General features: G+C 42.9%; 1 protein-coding gene across 7 annotated transcripts in view; it reads left to right on the forward strand.

The window, feature by feature from the left end:
• Window positions 1–16,122, forward strand: part of ATP8A2 (ATPase phospholipid transporting 8A2) — a 683,532-nt gene that overhangs the window by 229,444 nt on the left and 437,966 nt on the right. For all 7 annotated transcript variants that reach the window (XM_083169883.1, XM_083169890.1, XM_083169886.1 and 4 more), the window contains exons 15-16: window positions 5,094–5,138; window positions 8,415–8,487. In XM_083169883.1, coding sequence (XP_083026009.1) covers window positions 5,094–5,138; window positions 8,415–8,487 — 118 coding nt within the window. The remainder of the gene's footprint in view (window positions 1–5,093; window positions 5,139–8,414; window positions 8,488–16,122) is intronic.

The raw sequence follows: 16,122 nt of genomic DNA on the forward strand, positions 1-16,122 counted from the left end.
AGAATAAAAATTCATAGAAGTGCACTTCAAACATGGATCGGACAGACAAGACAAACAACATAAGACAAACGGATGCTTGGCATAATATGGTAAACTAATACAGGTTGAGTATCCCGTATCCGAATATCCGTTATCCGAATTATTCCGAAAACCATACATTCCAGAAAGTGAAGAAATTTTTGTTTTTTTGATAAAAACTCACTGGGGACATTTGTAACAGCATCACTGGGGACATGATATGTAACTGGCACTATATATGTGCAAGACAATGATTGCTTGGCATTCAAATTCAGTATCTGAGATAGTACACACATTTGCTTTCATGTTTTGAAACCTTGTTTTTTGAACAAATAAAATATATTTGTGTGTATTTTATGTGGTACTAAAATATATATGTGTGTATTTTATGTGTTTATACAGCATACATGCAATATACTTCAAAATACATCATTGAAATATTAAAATATTCCGAAATACGGAATAATCCGTTATCCAAAATTCTCCTGGTCCCGAGCATTTTGGATAAGGGATACTCAACCTGTATACTTATTTCTCAATACAACACTGACAAGGCAGATTTATGTGCATAGTTACCAGTCCTGCTCTTTAAATAGAGCTTCAAGCTGCATGGAAATGTCCCCACTCTATGTGTGTGGTCAGGGTTCAGTCCTTCCTCTACTCAGCTGGATATTCTCAATTGCTGAGGAGGGATGCAGCTGCAGCCAAAGGAGTGTACCCACTTTGTAGACAAATTTTTAGCAGCAGTATACAGGGGTCACTTGGCGATATCCTGGCATCAAACACAGCTCCAAAAACGCGTTTCTCCGCCTCTCAGCAGTCATCAGCGGCTTCCTCAGTTTTTTTTGGTGGGGAGGGTGGGAGTAGGTTGAAGTTTTGCCTAGGGTGCTGAGAAGCCTTACACCGGCCCTGCCTACAGATGTGTCCACATACATCTTGGCTTTTTTTCTCAATTTGTCACAACATGTAAAACACGGCTTAGCTGTTTTTCCAAATGTAGCAAGTAGATAGAGTCTAAAAAATCTCCATTTCTCCACTAACCAGTTCCTCACCTCCGCTCTAGTGACTCCCTCTCATTTCTGCAACCAAGATGTCTCACAAACATCCAACCCCCTCCCTGTGCTCTACTGACCACCTCCTCACCTCCATTCTGGTCACTTCTGCATCCAAGGTGTCTCGCAACAGCCCAACCCCCTCTCTGTCCTCACTCCTACTCATCCTGTCAGTTCCTCCACTGACTGCCTCTTCACCTCCACTTTGGTCACTTCTACATCAAAGGGGGCTCACAACAGCCCAACCCCCTCTCTAACTTCACTCCTTGTCCTATCTGTTCCTCCACTGACTGCCTCCTCAGCTCCACTCTGGTCACTTCTACATCCAAGGTGTCTCACAACAGCCCAACCCACTCCTTCTTGTCCTCTCTGTTCCTCCACTGACCACCTTCTCAGCTCCACTCTGGTCACTTCTGCATCCAAGGTGTCTCACAAAAGCCCAACCCCCTCTCTGTCCCCACTCCTTCTTGTCCTGTCTGTTCCTCCACTGACCGCCTCCTCAGCTCCACTCTGGTCACTTCTGCATCCAAGATGTCTCACAACAGCCCAACCCCTCTTTGTCTTCACTCCTCATCCTGTCGGTTCCTCCAATGACCGCCTCTTCACCTCCACTCTGGTCATTTCTACATCCAAGGTGTCTTACAACAGCCCAACCCCCTCTCTGTCTTCACTTATTCTTGCCCCCTTTGCTCCTCTAGTAACTGGCTCCTCATTTCCACTCTGGTCTGATGTATTGAAGACAATCTAACTTGTTTTACCCCTTTATGGTAATACAGACACATGTATATGTATAGACATATAACTAATAATAATAGGTGAAAAAACACTGTGTCTCAGAGTATGGATATATTTTGGGCTCATGTAGAGCTGGAAGCATCTGTACCCAGACGTAATCTGGAAAATGTGTAAACAAGATCATTATGCACCAGGATAAGCCAATATTTAGAGGCACTATAGTGTAGATAAAACAAACAAAAACTAAAACATGTATTACCAATACACTAAATACATTAGCATTAGCTTTTAAATAGGGCATTAATAATCCACACACATTTACAACAAGCTACTTGAATGTGGTAAAGAGAGCCGTAGCAAACCATACTTCCAATAGTGCCTTATGCCCTATTTGCCACACATTTAGAAAGAAGAGTCTTTATAAACAGCATAGTCAATATGATGCAGTGATATTTCTGTTCCAGCCTCTCAACGAAATTCTGCTGATACTTCCTATTAGTGCAGCATGAAATGGTACAAGGTGGCACACCCTAACAATATAAAAAGAAAGGAACCACCAGTGTAACTATAGCTGCTGTATCGGGAGGGTGTAAGGCTCCCAAAAGTGCAAGAACAAGATATATGGAGATATGATACAGCGCTCGGGTATTTACTGAATTTATTACAATATTAAAAGAGATGAAATACAAATTATATACAATACATTACATATGAGAATTCTCAAAAATGAAAAAAAAAAGATGATAAAACTGTATTTAAAAAAGGATGATTTTCAGCTAGCAATCAATGTTGGGGCAAAAAATATGGATAATTTTAGTCCAAATCAACACCAGGATGTATAGTTACCATATATTATGGATGACCTTAAATGGGAGTGGGTTTTCAGAGTCCCGGAGATTTCCCAGTGGTGGATTCCTGAATCTCTCACGGTTGGTGAAATGATGAGGCAGTCCTTAAGGTACGGCTGGTACCAAATGTATTGGCTGCAGATTTCAGGGGATCCAAAGTGGTAGATAAACAAAACTGGTCCGGGTATGGTGTCCTCTGAGATTCCAAGGTTTTGAAATGGAACTGGGTGTGAGATGGATGGCTCTCCAATAGAGTGCTAGAGCAGGATGTGGTGGCTCAATGCGTTTCGGCGTGTTCACACGCCTTCATCAGGAGCTGGAATGTTTGTTGCTGCAAGGGCAACAAACATTCCAGCTCCTGATGAAGGCGTGTGAACACAACAAAATACATTTGGTACCAGCCGTACCTTAAGGACTGCCTCATCATTTCACCAACCGTGAGAGATTCGGGAATCCACCACTGGGAAATCTCCGGGACTCTGAAAACTCACTCCCATTAAAGGTCATCCATAATATATGGTAACTATATATCCTGGTGTTGATTTGGACTAAAATGATCCATTTTTTTGCCCCAACATTGATTGCTAGCTGGAAATCATCCTTTTTTAAATACAGTTTTATCATCATTTTTTTTTTTTTCATTTTTGAGAATTCTCATATGTAATGTATTGTATATAATTTGTATTTAATCTCTTTTAATATTGTAATAAATTCAGTAAATACCCGAGCGCTGTATCATATCTCCATATATCTTGTTCTGGCACACCCTAACAAAGCTGACTATACACCTAAAGATTTATTGTCCAATCAGGCTGTTTGGAACAAAAATCTGGTAATCTGTGGGTGCAAATGAAAGTTGACCATTTGCTTCGAAATGCTGGAAAACTGCCAAGTAATTCAGATATTAACAATTTTTGTTCCGAGCAGCCAGATTGGACAATAAATCTGTAGGTGTATGGCCAGCTTTAGTTTGTGGTATCTGGGTTTATTTAGGGAGATTGGCTCTTAGGAGTAGATAATAGTGTAACACAAGAACTGCTTATGGAAAATTCTTGTCCTCAATTTAATATGGATGCACTTGCTAATTTCATAATGATTCACAATCAATAAAGATTTACCTACATTTCATTGCTTTGAAAAATAGCCATAAGGTTTCATTAAGATCTTTTTGAAACCTACCAAGATGGGTGGAATCCTCTCATCCCCTTCTCTATAACCATATAACTATTTATTTTCTCCTATATTGAGCCAGAGTGACTATCACCAGTAGTGGTTCTTAGCAATGCAATAAAGGAATTAACCATACTATGGTATTGGACTGCTTAAACGGCTACTTTATTGTTTATATTTTGATTGAATATTTCTTTTCTTTAACGATTTCTATAATGTAGTATAATATTAATGTATCTTGTTATAGATCATATACTTTGGAGCTTAGCTTGTGATCTCCATTGTGTATTCTTATTTTAGGGAAAGTGCCTTTCTTGTCTGTAAATTTAGCTGAATTTTTTGTGTACAATTGGGACTGATAATTGCCATTTACAACACTGAATAGCATTATTTTTAAATGCAGAAGTTTAATTTAATTAAATACAGACACCTGACACTTTCACCGTTAAAATATCAATTCCTATTGCAGTCCAAATGGAAATATCATGTAATGCAAATAGACAGATCACCCTTCTCCAAAAAAATGTTGTGCTCGTTACAGAAATTCATATGTTACACAGATGATCAGAAATGATGGGTGGAATTTAATAGGATGAGAGAATCAGAAAGTGAGAGATTTGGTTAAATTTCACCTGATTTTTTTATTATTGGAGATGAATTAAGGAACCCGTTTCCTGCCAATGTCTTATTACACAGTACCATGTAATTGTTACTCTGAAGCAGTAATGAGGAACCTTTGACCCTCCATCTATTGTTGAATTACACATCCCAGCATGCCTTGCAACAGTATTAGCATGGCCAAATAGCAAAACTGTAGCAGGGCATGCTGGGATGTGCAGTTTAACAACAACAAGTCCCAAAGGTTCCCCAGTCAAAGGCAGAGGCTTATCATGATAAATTACCATGGAAAAAGTTTACCATGTAATTTTTCATAACAGCAGGGTAGTTGCCATTTAAAGAAAATAAGAACCCATTTTGTCAGGTAATATATTCAATATATTTCCTGTGTATCTAAAGTATACCCATTGAAGGCAGCCATTTTGTGGGTTAATCCAATTTTCATTGAATTGTAGCCATTCAGTTCATTAGTAACTAGTAAGCCAGGAGACATAACATTTACTTAAGAATGATGTATATTAAGGCCATTATCCCCTTTTATGTACATAAATAGAAATGTTCTTTGAAACAGTGTTATATACTTTTTTTTAAATATGAACCAGGCATTTTTCTATATATTTCACTTTATTTCTTATTTCCACATAACTGGAAGACATTTTCCAGAATTTGAGAGGGAGCGTTCTTCTGAAGATTTCAGGTAAATATATCTCATTTTTATGGATTACCTTGTATTCATTTCAAGGCCACAGCTCCCATCAAACACAATGCAACCAATCACAGTGTTTCTTGTCAGAAATAGAAGGTTCCAGAACTACTGTAGTGTATATTTGACATATGAGGGAATTCTCCTTTCAGAATCTTGGCGGCAAACACACTCTTTTGTTGTCAGCCATTTGCATGAGTCATAACTGTCTAATTCCTGACTGAAAGCCCCAGCCGTAGACAACCTTGTTTCTTCCATTTCCAATGAGCCACTTTGCTAAATACTTAAAGCCCTGGCTATTTGATATGTTTGTATAACAAAACTGCTTTAATCTTCTTATTTATTATTCACACACAATTATTTTATTCCTTAATCCAATGCCAGACGAAGCCTAGCGGGTGTAACAGAGGGAAGTCTTGTGGGTCCGCTGGCAGAGGACACACGGAACACGCTCTCCCTTTTTCAGATCCGTCTGTTTATTTTACATACAAGCACATGCATTGAAAAAGAACTAGGCCGAATGTAAACAGACTACGTTAGAAAGGGGGGAAAAAAAGGCATTGAGTTTAAATAATATTTTTCTCTTTTTTATTATTTTGTTTGGTAAATGAGCAAAATGTGGACATTTCTGACTGGAATACATTAGTATGAATTTGTTACGCCAAAAAAAAGTGATCATAATAAATGTTTCCTTCGAACTTTACCTCAGTCTAACAGTGCTTATGTGACAGCGAGGCCTGTACGTCCCAGTCATTAATGCGCAGCACAGATTCTTTCCTGGCATGTCTTCCGCGTACTGAACATTGACTATACTGTCATTAGTGGTCAGCTGGCCCATATTTAGCCAAAAAACCTGGCGGAAAATATTCCATTCAGCTTCATCCAAAGCCTCTTCATTCAAAGCTGAAAGGTTTATACTGTGTAGTATTTTTTTTTTTAAGCAAGCCCCTCATTCCACACGATGCCGTTCAGAGCAATGTACGATGTCTTCCCCTCGCTTCATCGACATATATTTACATTATTCTCTATGTATATATGACCACATACATTCATATGTATACAAGGGAAAAGTAATCTTGTGAGACACAAACGACATCCAGTAATTATGTGTTTGTACTTTTTACTTCTTTTTACTTATTTTAGGTTTATCTACCTAAAGGGGTGTAATTAGTTTCAGTCAAATTCCTATCCAACTATTTAATACTTTGGCGGAACATTCAAGCATATATATCCTGTGTGACCCATTAGGAGCTGTCTCCAAACGCAGCGCAGATTTTCTTGTAAACCACTTTTGATTCCTGTAGCTTAAATATGAACATAAATGTGTATTTAAAGATTTCCTTTTGTTGTGGGACTGAAATGACTGTGCTTTGCTTTTTTTTCCTTTTTCTTTTCTTTTTTGTTTAAGTATTGAAAATTACATGCCCCTTAACATTATGGAGGGATTGCTAGAAGAATGCAGTAAGATACAATATGGAGAAAAGTAGCTTTCAAGCCAGTATTTTACCTGGAGTGGGAACAGTGTTATTTCTCTGTGTAGATTGTGCATGTGCCGTAAACTCAGTGTTCTGTATTTGAAGTTACCATTATAGTTTTCTTGCCGTTAATCACTGTACGTTGTTGAATAGATAGAAGTTTTGTCTTGAATTGAATGTTAGGGACGCAACTGAGAGAAATGCTGACATAAAATAATATATACACTCGGCTATATCAATAAAACTATGTAGGAGAACTATTTAAATTTGTAATTTCAGTAATCTTTCTCTAAATCTGCAGCTGCCTCCTATCCTGCTAGCATAAGCATTGTATGTGAACACACACTTAGTAACTGAGCGCCCCAATGTTTTACAATTTTTAAAGAAATAACACAGAATCGTGTTAATAAGGACAATGGCAGTTAAAAATAGTGTGATAAAATAACACATCTGCTAAGTGGATTCTCTTTTGAAATTGATATCCCGGAGGCCCATTTATCAATAATCACATTTTCATTGCGATATTAGCGTCCAAAATGGCATTTCAGTATATTTGAATATTGGCAACGAGGTCCATTCCTGAGAGGTGTTCTCAGTGAAGACAAGGTATCTGCAGTCTCTTCAGTCCCCTTACCAGACTCCTGTGCACACGTGACCTACTGACCATTCACACGCAGCCGCCATTGCTGGTGCGGGTTCCTGAAGAACAATCTACTGGTTTATTTTGTGAAGTGTCACCCAAAGGCTACAGCAGCACAATTTAATCTTCAGATGACGTTAGATGTGGGGTCAAGCTAGGCAAAGCTAACCGCAACACAACAAAAACTAGGAGGGCAGTGGTGGTTGTATGAAATGAATGGCTATATGAGAGATGTCTTTTGTAGTCTATGGCATACATTAGGATGACCCTTTATGAACAGGTATCCTCCATAAAAAAGTTTTATTTTCAAGGAAAATTTTAAAACCACATTGCGATGTAGAAGGAGCAGGGCTGTCATCAGATTGGCAGGGCTTCGGTCATGTGTGGTGCATCAGGGTCCCTCAATAGAAGCTTCATGCTAGGGGTGCTTGGTCATGTTATATTGGGTGTGTTGTTACGCAGCCTCTGCACTCCCAAACTCCCAGAAAGACTGTTGCTCAGGGACTTATGGAGGTCCCAATACATGGAATAAGCTATATAATGTCACAATGTATGATGTCACTTTTCTAGTAGCCCTCAACACCAGCCAGCTATGGTAGGAACAGCAAAAATGACTTTATTTGCAGTTCAAGGTCATGGTTGATTTTAATTTGGCGTTCATATGAAAAGGCATTAACAATACAGTACAGTGTAGTAATTTTTTCTTTTTTGTTCTTGAATTTCATTTTTGGCTAACGGAAAAGTATCCTAAAAATATTTTTTCTTTTTTTGTATATTAATTCAATATTCAGGGCATAATCTGTAACAGTATAACAGTGGTAGCATTGAGTAATGTAACCCAAAGACGATGACCTACCACTACTGATGGGAAAGGCTGATTGATAGACATGAAATCCATACATAATGGTTTCCAAACTTTGTCCTCAAGGCACCTTAACTAATCAGCTTTTAAGGATATGCATAAGCACAGGTGACTTTATTAATATATTATTGTTTTTTATTCAGCTATTGTGCTTAAAACCTGGACTGTTTGGGCTCCTTGGGGACAGAGTTTGAGAACCTCTGCTTAACACATTTACAGTTTCACATGTGATCGTTTCCCTTCAAAAATTTTGAATACTGTACAAATGTATAAATCCTATTTTGTTTCTTCAGCCAGTTGCCCACTACCAGTGAATCCTGCGACTTTGATGACCCTAAGCTGTTTCAGAATATCGAAGGTGAAAGTGTAAGTATTAGAGGGTGTAACTCATTTATTACTTTAGTGCCTGGTGAAACACAAATACTGTAAAAGATCAAATAAGTTAGTTCACAGTATAAGTGGTGATGAACACATTGGGCAAGAAGTAGTAAACCATCTAAAGTAGACAGCTGGAGAATTGCCCACAGTGAATAATCAAATTGTACCTAGCATTTCATAGCATGCATTAGGTACATATTAGTTACTGTCGAATCTGATTGGAGACTGCAATCGTGAATCAATATTTGCTAGTTTATGCTTAACAAAGTTATTAAAAACCAGGACCAGATCTCAGACCTACACTATTGGTTAGTGATGCAATAATCAATAGTAATCTGTCATGTCTTGAATCCATAATAATAATAAATCATGTTTATCGGTTAGTGATCTCAGGCTTAGACTTTATCGTTGTATTAATCACCATATCTAGTCTTCGATCTAGAACACTTGATAGTTATTGATGCATTCATCAGTAGGATCTGGTTTCTTATCTAGGACTCTCAATGGTTGTTGATATACATGGAATACTATGCAACATAATAAGTAACTGTATAGAATTGCATTTGCGTTTTGATGAGTGATATAAGACATACAGTATAAGGCCTTGTTCTTGGGGAGGATTATGAAAAGTATTTGGTGTGCTGGGAGAGTAGGATTTAGTAGAGCTAGTAGATAGTTTGTAATGACAAACTTATGGCTGGGTGCCTACTATGGTTGGGGGTAGTCAAGTTGGCTGAGCTGGGGGCATGTTGTGAAAAAGTTGGTGGGCCGGTGGGTGTCATGATAAGACTGCATCATCATTCACATTGTAAAGCGGGGACTGGAGCCACAATGACATGATTCAGCGAAGCACCTCATTGGCTGCCTAGACCAACCACTTCTTTTCGGTAGAACTTCCAGGCGCCTCCCAGCTGTTCTGAGATGGTAGGCAAGTAAGTTATGATCCACAACAGCGCAATAGTGGCTCGTATGCTCAGCAACAATATTACCGCTTCAGACCGAACTCTACGACCCGGGTTATTGCCGTGTCCTTGCGACCCCAACACAGGACGAGGTGAGGTCTGAAAGGGCCACCTCTGGTCAAGCAACACAAGCATTCAACCCTGGTAATGACCAGGGTTGAACACGGCTCTGACCTGTGTCAAGTGCAATGTGAATGGGTAGCCTGGGTCGAGCGACCTGAATCCCATTCACAGTAGGGAGGAGGCAGTGCTGTCAGCTCCAAGCTCCATCCCGCGTGATGTCACCGGCCCGGCAGTAATCCGGGTCGGATGTGGAGCTTTCAGACCGCAAATGCTGTGTCACCCTGGGGATGGGACCCATGTCCTAATCCTGGGGGCGACCCGGCAATTGCGGTCTGAGGGCAGGATGTACTAAAGGGAAAATGCGGTAAAACGGGGCATTTTCCTATGTACCAATACCCGTCCGCCCCGTCTTCGCCTGGCAGGGTAGCGCCACCCTCTGGGTGGTGATACCCTATAGAAGCCTATGGGCTTTTATTGCCGTCCGCGCGCCCCCCCCCCCCCCCCGTCCTCCTTTGATCTCCTCCTCCCCCAGCAGGTGTCACAGCCGGCAGGACATCCGGCTGCAGGGGGGAGGAGGAGACGCAGGGGGACACTGGCAGCCGCCGGGATGTGACGGAGACCCCCGCACACCACATTACAGGTATCGCGGGGGTCTCCGTCACCGCAACCCGATGCTAGCCGCATATGTTAGTACATATGCGGCAGAATCGTGGCGGCTGTCAGCTCGAAGGGTGGCGATGTATATTAATACATCCCGCCCTAAATGCGGAATTTCAAATGTACCCAGGATATCTGACTTTTATCAACAAATTCTATAGACAATACTTTTGGGTACACTCAGCAATAATATATATCTATTGTACAGTCCATTGCTTTGATGCACACAAGTGTGTTAACCTTGGTGTGCGCACAGTTTACTTACTGACATTGAGACTGCGTCCGCTATGAACAATGTCTTCTCACAACCTGGTTAAGTGCAGATATCTCCGAGGAACGAAGATTAAACGTTACGTGTGTCTGGATAATGACTTGTGATGGTGCAGGGACAGCAAGGTGCTTTATGATGAAGCTAATTGAATGGCTACTGTTATCTGAGTAGCACTTACGCTGTTTAAATGACACTTCAGGCATTTGTTTTTGGGATGAAGCTGACAAGATATAGAAGGCTACACTTGATATGTACATGCTGGAGGTGAGGCCACCGACATCTCGCTGCAGCTCAAGAGGTGTCTGGTGTCTATGAAACACATTTGTTAGAAACGCGATACTGTCACAGCGTGTGTCATGTACGGCTGTGTTATTTTTACATTTACTCATTTCTTTATATTTCTAGGATGTGGTCTTACACGCAGTGCTAACAATTAGTAGGGATTTAACCCTCGGTAATATGATGCACACATGCAAGTATGTGTGTGTGCGGGATGTACTAAAGAAAAAATGCGGTAAAAAAATCCAGTTTTCTGAAATGTACTAAAGCCCCTCCTGGCTGGGTTCTGCTGGTGGGGGTTGCTGGCATAACCCCATCCTATGAGCTTCTTTTCACATCGTTACTGTGTGGGGAATCCAACACAGATCCTCCCAGCATTCCCTTGCGACTGCTAGCGTCTCTACGCATGCGCAGAGGGACTTCCCTTTTAGAAGGCAGTCCAAGCAGCAGCAGGGATCGCAAAAGGACAGCTCTCATTTGGAGAGCTGCCCTTTGCGTTGCTCATCGCATATGTTAGTCGCATATGTCATACCCTCCAACATTCCCAACTAAAAAAACGGTACATGGGTGTGGCCATTGATAGAGGGGCGTGACCATGGGTAAAGGGGGGCGTGGCCTCAACCATTTTACGTTCAACTACATTGCCAATTTCTTCAAGCGTTCCATTTTAATATAAATATTGTGCTGGCTGTTCCTACCTCGTGACGTCACGCTGCCCCTGAGGTGGTGGCTTGTGCTGTAGCGGCCGGGACTTGTAGTCTCTGCACAGCCGAGACATCCCCAGTCTCTCCCTGAGCACTGGGAGCTGAGCCTGAGCCTGACACAGACCTCTGCTGTGCACCCTGGGAGATGTAGTCCCGGCTGGCTGCTCCTCCATGCTCTCTCGGGAGCAGTCGGCAGTATAATCAACTACATCTTCCAGAGTGCCCCAGTCAGCCAGAGCTGATATTAAAAAAACGGTACAATCGGTACAGTTTATTTTAGCCGGTACAGACCATTAAAAAACGGTACTGTACCGGCTAAAACGGTACAGTTGGAGGGTATGATATGTTAGCCGCTGCTTGGTACATCCTGCCCTGTGTGTGTAATTGTGTCTATCTATCTATCAATCTGAGTTTAGAAATTCCATCCACAGTGACTGTGGGGTTGATGTATGAAGCAGTCATAAGAGAAGAGAAGTAAACCAAAGGAGAAGTGGCCCATGGCTGCTCTGTATAATTTTTTATTATGCAAATTATAAGTTACTTATAGTTACTTCAGTGCTGATTGGTTGCCATAGGCCATTTCTCTGGCTCACTTCTCCTCCTTTATCACTGCTTCATACATCTACCCCTGTGTGCAGCTTTCATTGCAAAGAATGTTTTTCTGTCACCAGCATTTCAGCTCGCACCCCCTGTAGGTGTTGAGCTGAAGCCCATGAAAAGTCCCCCGCTTGAGTGCTCAAACGGTAATTTTTGCGGCAAGCCCATTTGTTTGTTCAGATTTAGTCGCAAACTCAATAATAGAAAACAAACATACTTGCGCTAAAAAAGAGGAAGAATACATCCAATAGTCAAAACAATATCCCTTGCAGCAGTCTTTAGAAAGGAATGCTTAATCCTTTATAAACTAACTAAAAAAAAACACACATATAAAAACTGTGCTAGGAACCAACTTGTTATAATTTACATTTAATAAATCACTGGGCAGTAAATTATGTTTAAAAAAAAAAATAAAAAATCAGACATACAGACAAACTTACTTTTGTGTACATGTTTAGTTTCACGGCGGCAGATAAATCGTATGCGATGGGATGCGATTTTGTACCTGTTCATAACTCCACTATCCACTATGCATGGAGTTGATTTTATATAGTGTGGTGAGCGAAGCGGGACTCGCTGCGCTCGACACGGAATACATGTAAAGTAATCCGCGTCCCCTCGCGGGGCTCGCTACGCTTTTATGAACATACAATACATAAGATTACATATAAATTGCAAGCGTATATTATGGCTATATTGATGAGCACCCCTCTATGATGGATAATTGGTGACCTTTAAGGAGCCCTTCTCTTATGACCTCTTAGATGAGAGTACTTTGTGAGGGAGAAGTTCCAATGCAGAAAGCTAGCCACTCACAATTGTGGGATCTTTCATTGTGCAGAAGATGTCTCCCGCTTGTCTTCCACTTGCAAATCAATTCCTTGGAGTGGTAGTCAATGGCCTGGTTGGTGTTAAGTCCTAGATTTATCTTCTTAGATGATGTTGGTTCCCTAGGTCTGGTTCAGGTCTCCAATAGCGCGTTGGTCCCTGGCCAATGTCAACAAGGGATGGGGGCGTAGTATGGTTGACGCGTTTCACAGGGTTACTCCCAGCTTATTCCTCTGATTGCTTCTGGGGGATGAAGGTTGGAACCAGTTTGTTCCAGTACTTGTTGACAATCCCAGAGATGAGGAGAATACCAGCACTGCTGACAATAGAACTGTTAATGCCAAGTATGAAATTACTTTTCTTAGAAAGCTTAAGGAGCAGATGTGCAGCCTATGGTCCAGGAGCCTGATGTAGACTTCAAGTAGCCCAATTACTTGCTCTCATATTTCAGGGAATAGTAGTTATAATCTTTTTTCACACATTTTATATTTGAATGTATATAACAAATGTGAGCGACGCTGGCATTTTTAGCGGATATTCTGCACATCTCTCACAGAGATGTTGGCACTCAAAGGGAGGCCCCCATACACAAACTCGATTTGGGCCGATTTCACCCGTTCCCGACAGAACGGGCAGAGAAATCGACCCAAATAGGGTCAATGTGATATCTCTTCAGGTCCGATGTGCAGTCCCGTGCGCATCGGACGTGAGTCAGAGGTAGGACCAGCATGCAGGTCCAACCTCCGTCCTCCTCCTCCCTCACATGCATAAGTATAAAGGCTGGGCCGAAACTAGGGTTTCTGGTGCCCGGGGCAAGACATTCATTTAGTGCCACCCCCCACCCCCCCTCGAAAAAAAAAATGATATATATATATATTTTGTTCAGAAGCAGGCACACATTTGGCATTTGGTTTTGGACAGAAAGAAAAACATTAATCAGAAGCCATTTATGTGCTTACAGACAGCAGAAGGGTGACAATAAATAGGGACAGTGCGCGCCGAAGGCGCGCGCTAAAAATTTAGGGCATTTTTTTTTTTTGGGGGGGGGGGGAGTGGTGTGGTCACATAGTAGTATCAATTCACATTATAGAACACACCGTAATGCCCAGTACACATTCCAGCACACACCATAATGCCCAGTACACATTCCAGCACACACCATAATGCCCAGAGCACATTACACAACAAACCGTAATGCCCAGATCACATTACACCACAAACCGTAATGCCCAGTACACATTATAGCACACACCGTAATGCCCAGTACACATTATAGCACACACCATAATGCCCAGTACACATTATAGCACACACTATAATGCCCAGTACACATTATAGCACACACCGTAATGCCCATTACACAATATGCCACACACGGTAATGCCCGTTATATATTATGCCACATAAGTGCCAATTACCTACATTGCTAGGGTTTACATGATCAGGGTTAGGGGTTACATGCACAGGGCCAGGGGTTTACATGCTCAGGGCCAGGGGTTTACATGTTCAGGGCCAGGGGTTTATATGTTCAGGACCAGGGGTTTACATGCTCAGGGCCAGGGGTTTACATGCTCAGGGCCAGGGGTTTACATCCTCAGGGCATGCAAAGGGGGGGAGGTAAGCTGACAGAGTGTGATTATAGGGGGGCAAGAGGGCTGGAGGCAATGGGAATGAAAGGGGCCGAGCTGATGGGGAGCAAGCTGACAGGGTGCAAGAGGGAGTGAGAGGGCATGAGGTGATGGTGGGTTAGAGGGTTGGGTTGCTGGGGTGAGGTGACAGGTGGAAGTGGAGAGGGTGGGGAGAAGGCTGGTCTCGTTCCTACCATGATCAGCGGGTCTCCCATTCCCTGGCCTCCCGGCTCTCCTGATCCCTGGCCACCACTGGTCTGCTTTCATGCACTGCTGCTGCTCTCCGGCCACCACTGCTGTTCTACTGTTCCACGGCCTTTGGTCTCCTGTGCCCCAGGGGCTGGAGGCTGCTGCTCTGCGTTCCCTGGCTGCCGCTCTTCAGGTGCCGGCCGAGCCCGAGGCTGCTTTCCTGCAACTCTATTCCCGCGATCACAGCCATTTGAATTGTCGGAAGCGACTCATGACAGGCCTGCACATAAGCCCGGGTCCCTCCTCTGTCCCCTGGGTGGCCAATCCCGACAGCAGGAGGGGGAGGCACTACCAGGCAGTCAGTCACACAGTGCTGCTCCGCCTCCACCGCCGGGTCCACTGTGGTCCGCCTCTGCTCCGCCTCCATCAGCCGGCCAGTCCCCGCGCGGTGCTGTGCAACGCTTGGCGCTCATAGTCACAGCCGCCTGTCACTCAATAGAGTCTCTATTGTGACAGGCGGCTGTGACTGAGCGCCGAGCGGGGCACATAGACAGGCTTAGGACAGCCAGGTACCCCACATCGGCACATCAGCGCTTCCCCGCATCCAGATCCAGCCACAGGATTGTCGGTGGCAGCAGCAGCAGGCTGGCTGAAGGAGGCGGAACTGAGTTCCGGCTTCAATTGGAACTGCCGGAACTCAGTTCCGGCGCGTTCCGGCCCACTTTAACCCCTGGGTTCAGGTGCAGCACAGCGCGTCCTTGGGGACCCCTTCAGTTTTAAAAACTGAGTCCCGGGGACAGTGACAGTATTGCGCCCCCCCCACTCCGGTGCCCGTGACCCCCCAGCCCCCCCCCCTAGTTACGGCCCTGATAAAGGACCGCATGTGATGGATCATGTGTGACCCTGCCATCCAGGAAGGTCTCCGGCAGCTTGCAGGTGATCGGCTGGGCATACACTGCTGCAAGAAATCGCAGTAATGTATACCCAGCTTTAGTATTTGTTTTTCTCTTTGTATACCCATATATTCACACTGTCCATTCCATTCATTTAGTTCATATGACATTTACAAACAAAGGAGTTGTTTATCAGACACAGCTGGGATGGGGAGCGGTCACTTAAACTAGTGTTGCATGTAGGCGTATATGTGCGTATAAGTGTATCTGCTGTAGGCATGTGGGTATACCTGATGCATATGCTTTAAATATAAAGTTGTCTATCATTTGTGGGTCACATGCAAAAGCAGCCAATATTTACTGTACACAGAAAAAAATATATAAATGTATTTGTTCCCCTTAAATTGGAGCATTGTTTGTTCCAGATACAATGTGGGGCTGATTCCAAACCGCATGCATGTTTTCCACAAGTGCGACCGCAGTGCCCCATTCCTGCCCAGGTGCCTCCATTTAGCTGAAAGTGGAAATGAGACTGAGTTGTGTGTGTGACCC

The sequence above is a fragment of the Crinia signifera genome, chromosome 2 (assembly GCF_055691185.1).
Source record: "Crinia signifera chromosome 2, ASM5569118v1, whole genome shotgun sequence".
Lineage (NCBI taxonomy): Eukaryota > Metazoa > Chordata > Amphibia > Anura > Myobatrachidae > Crinia > Crinia signifera.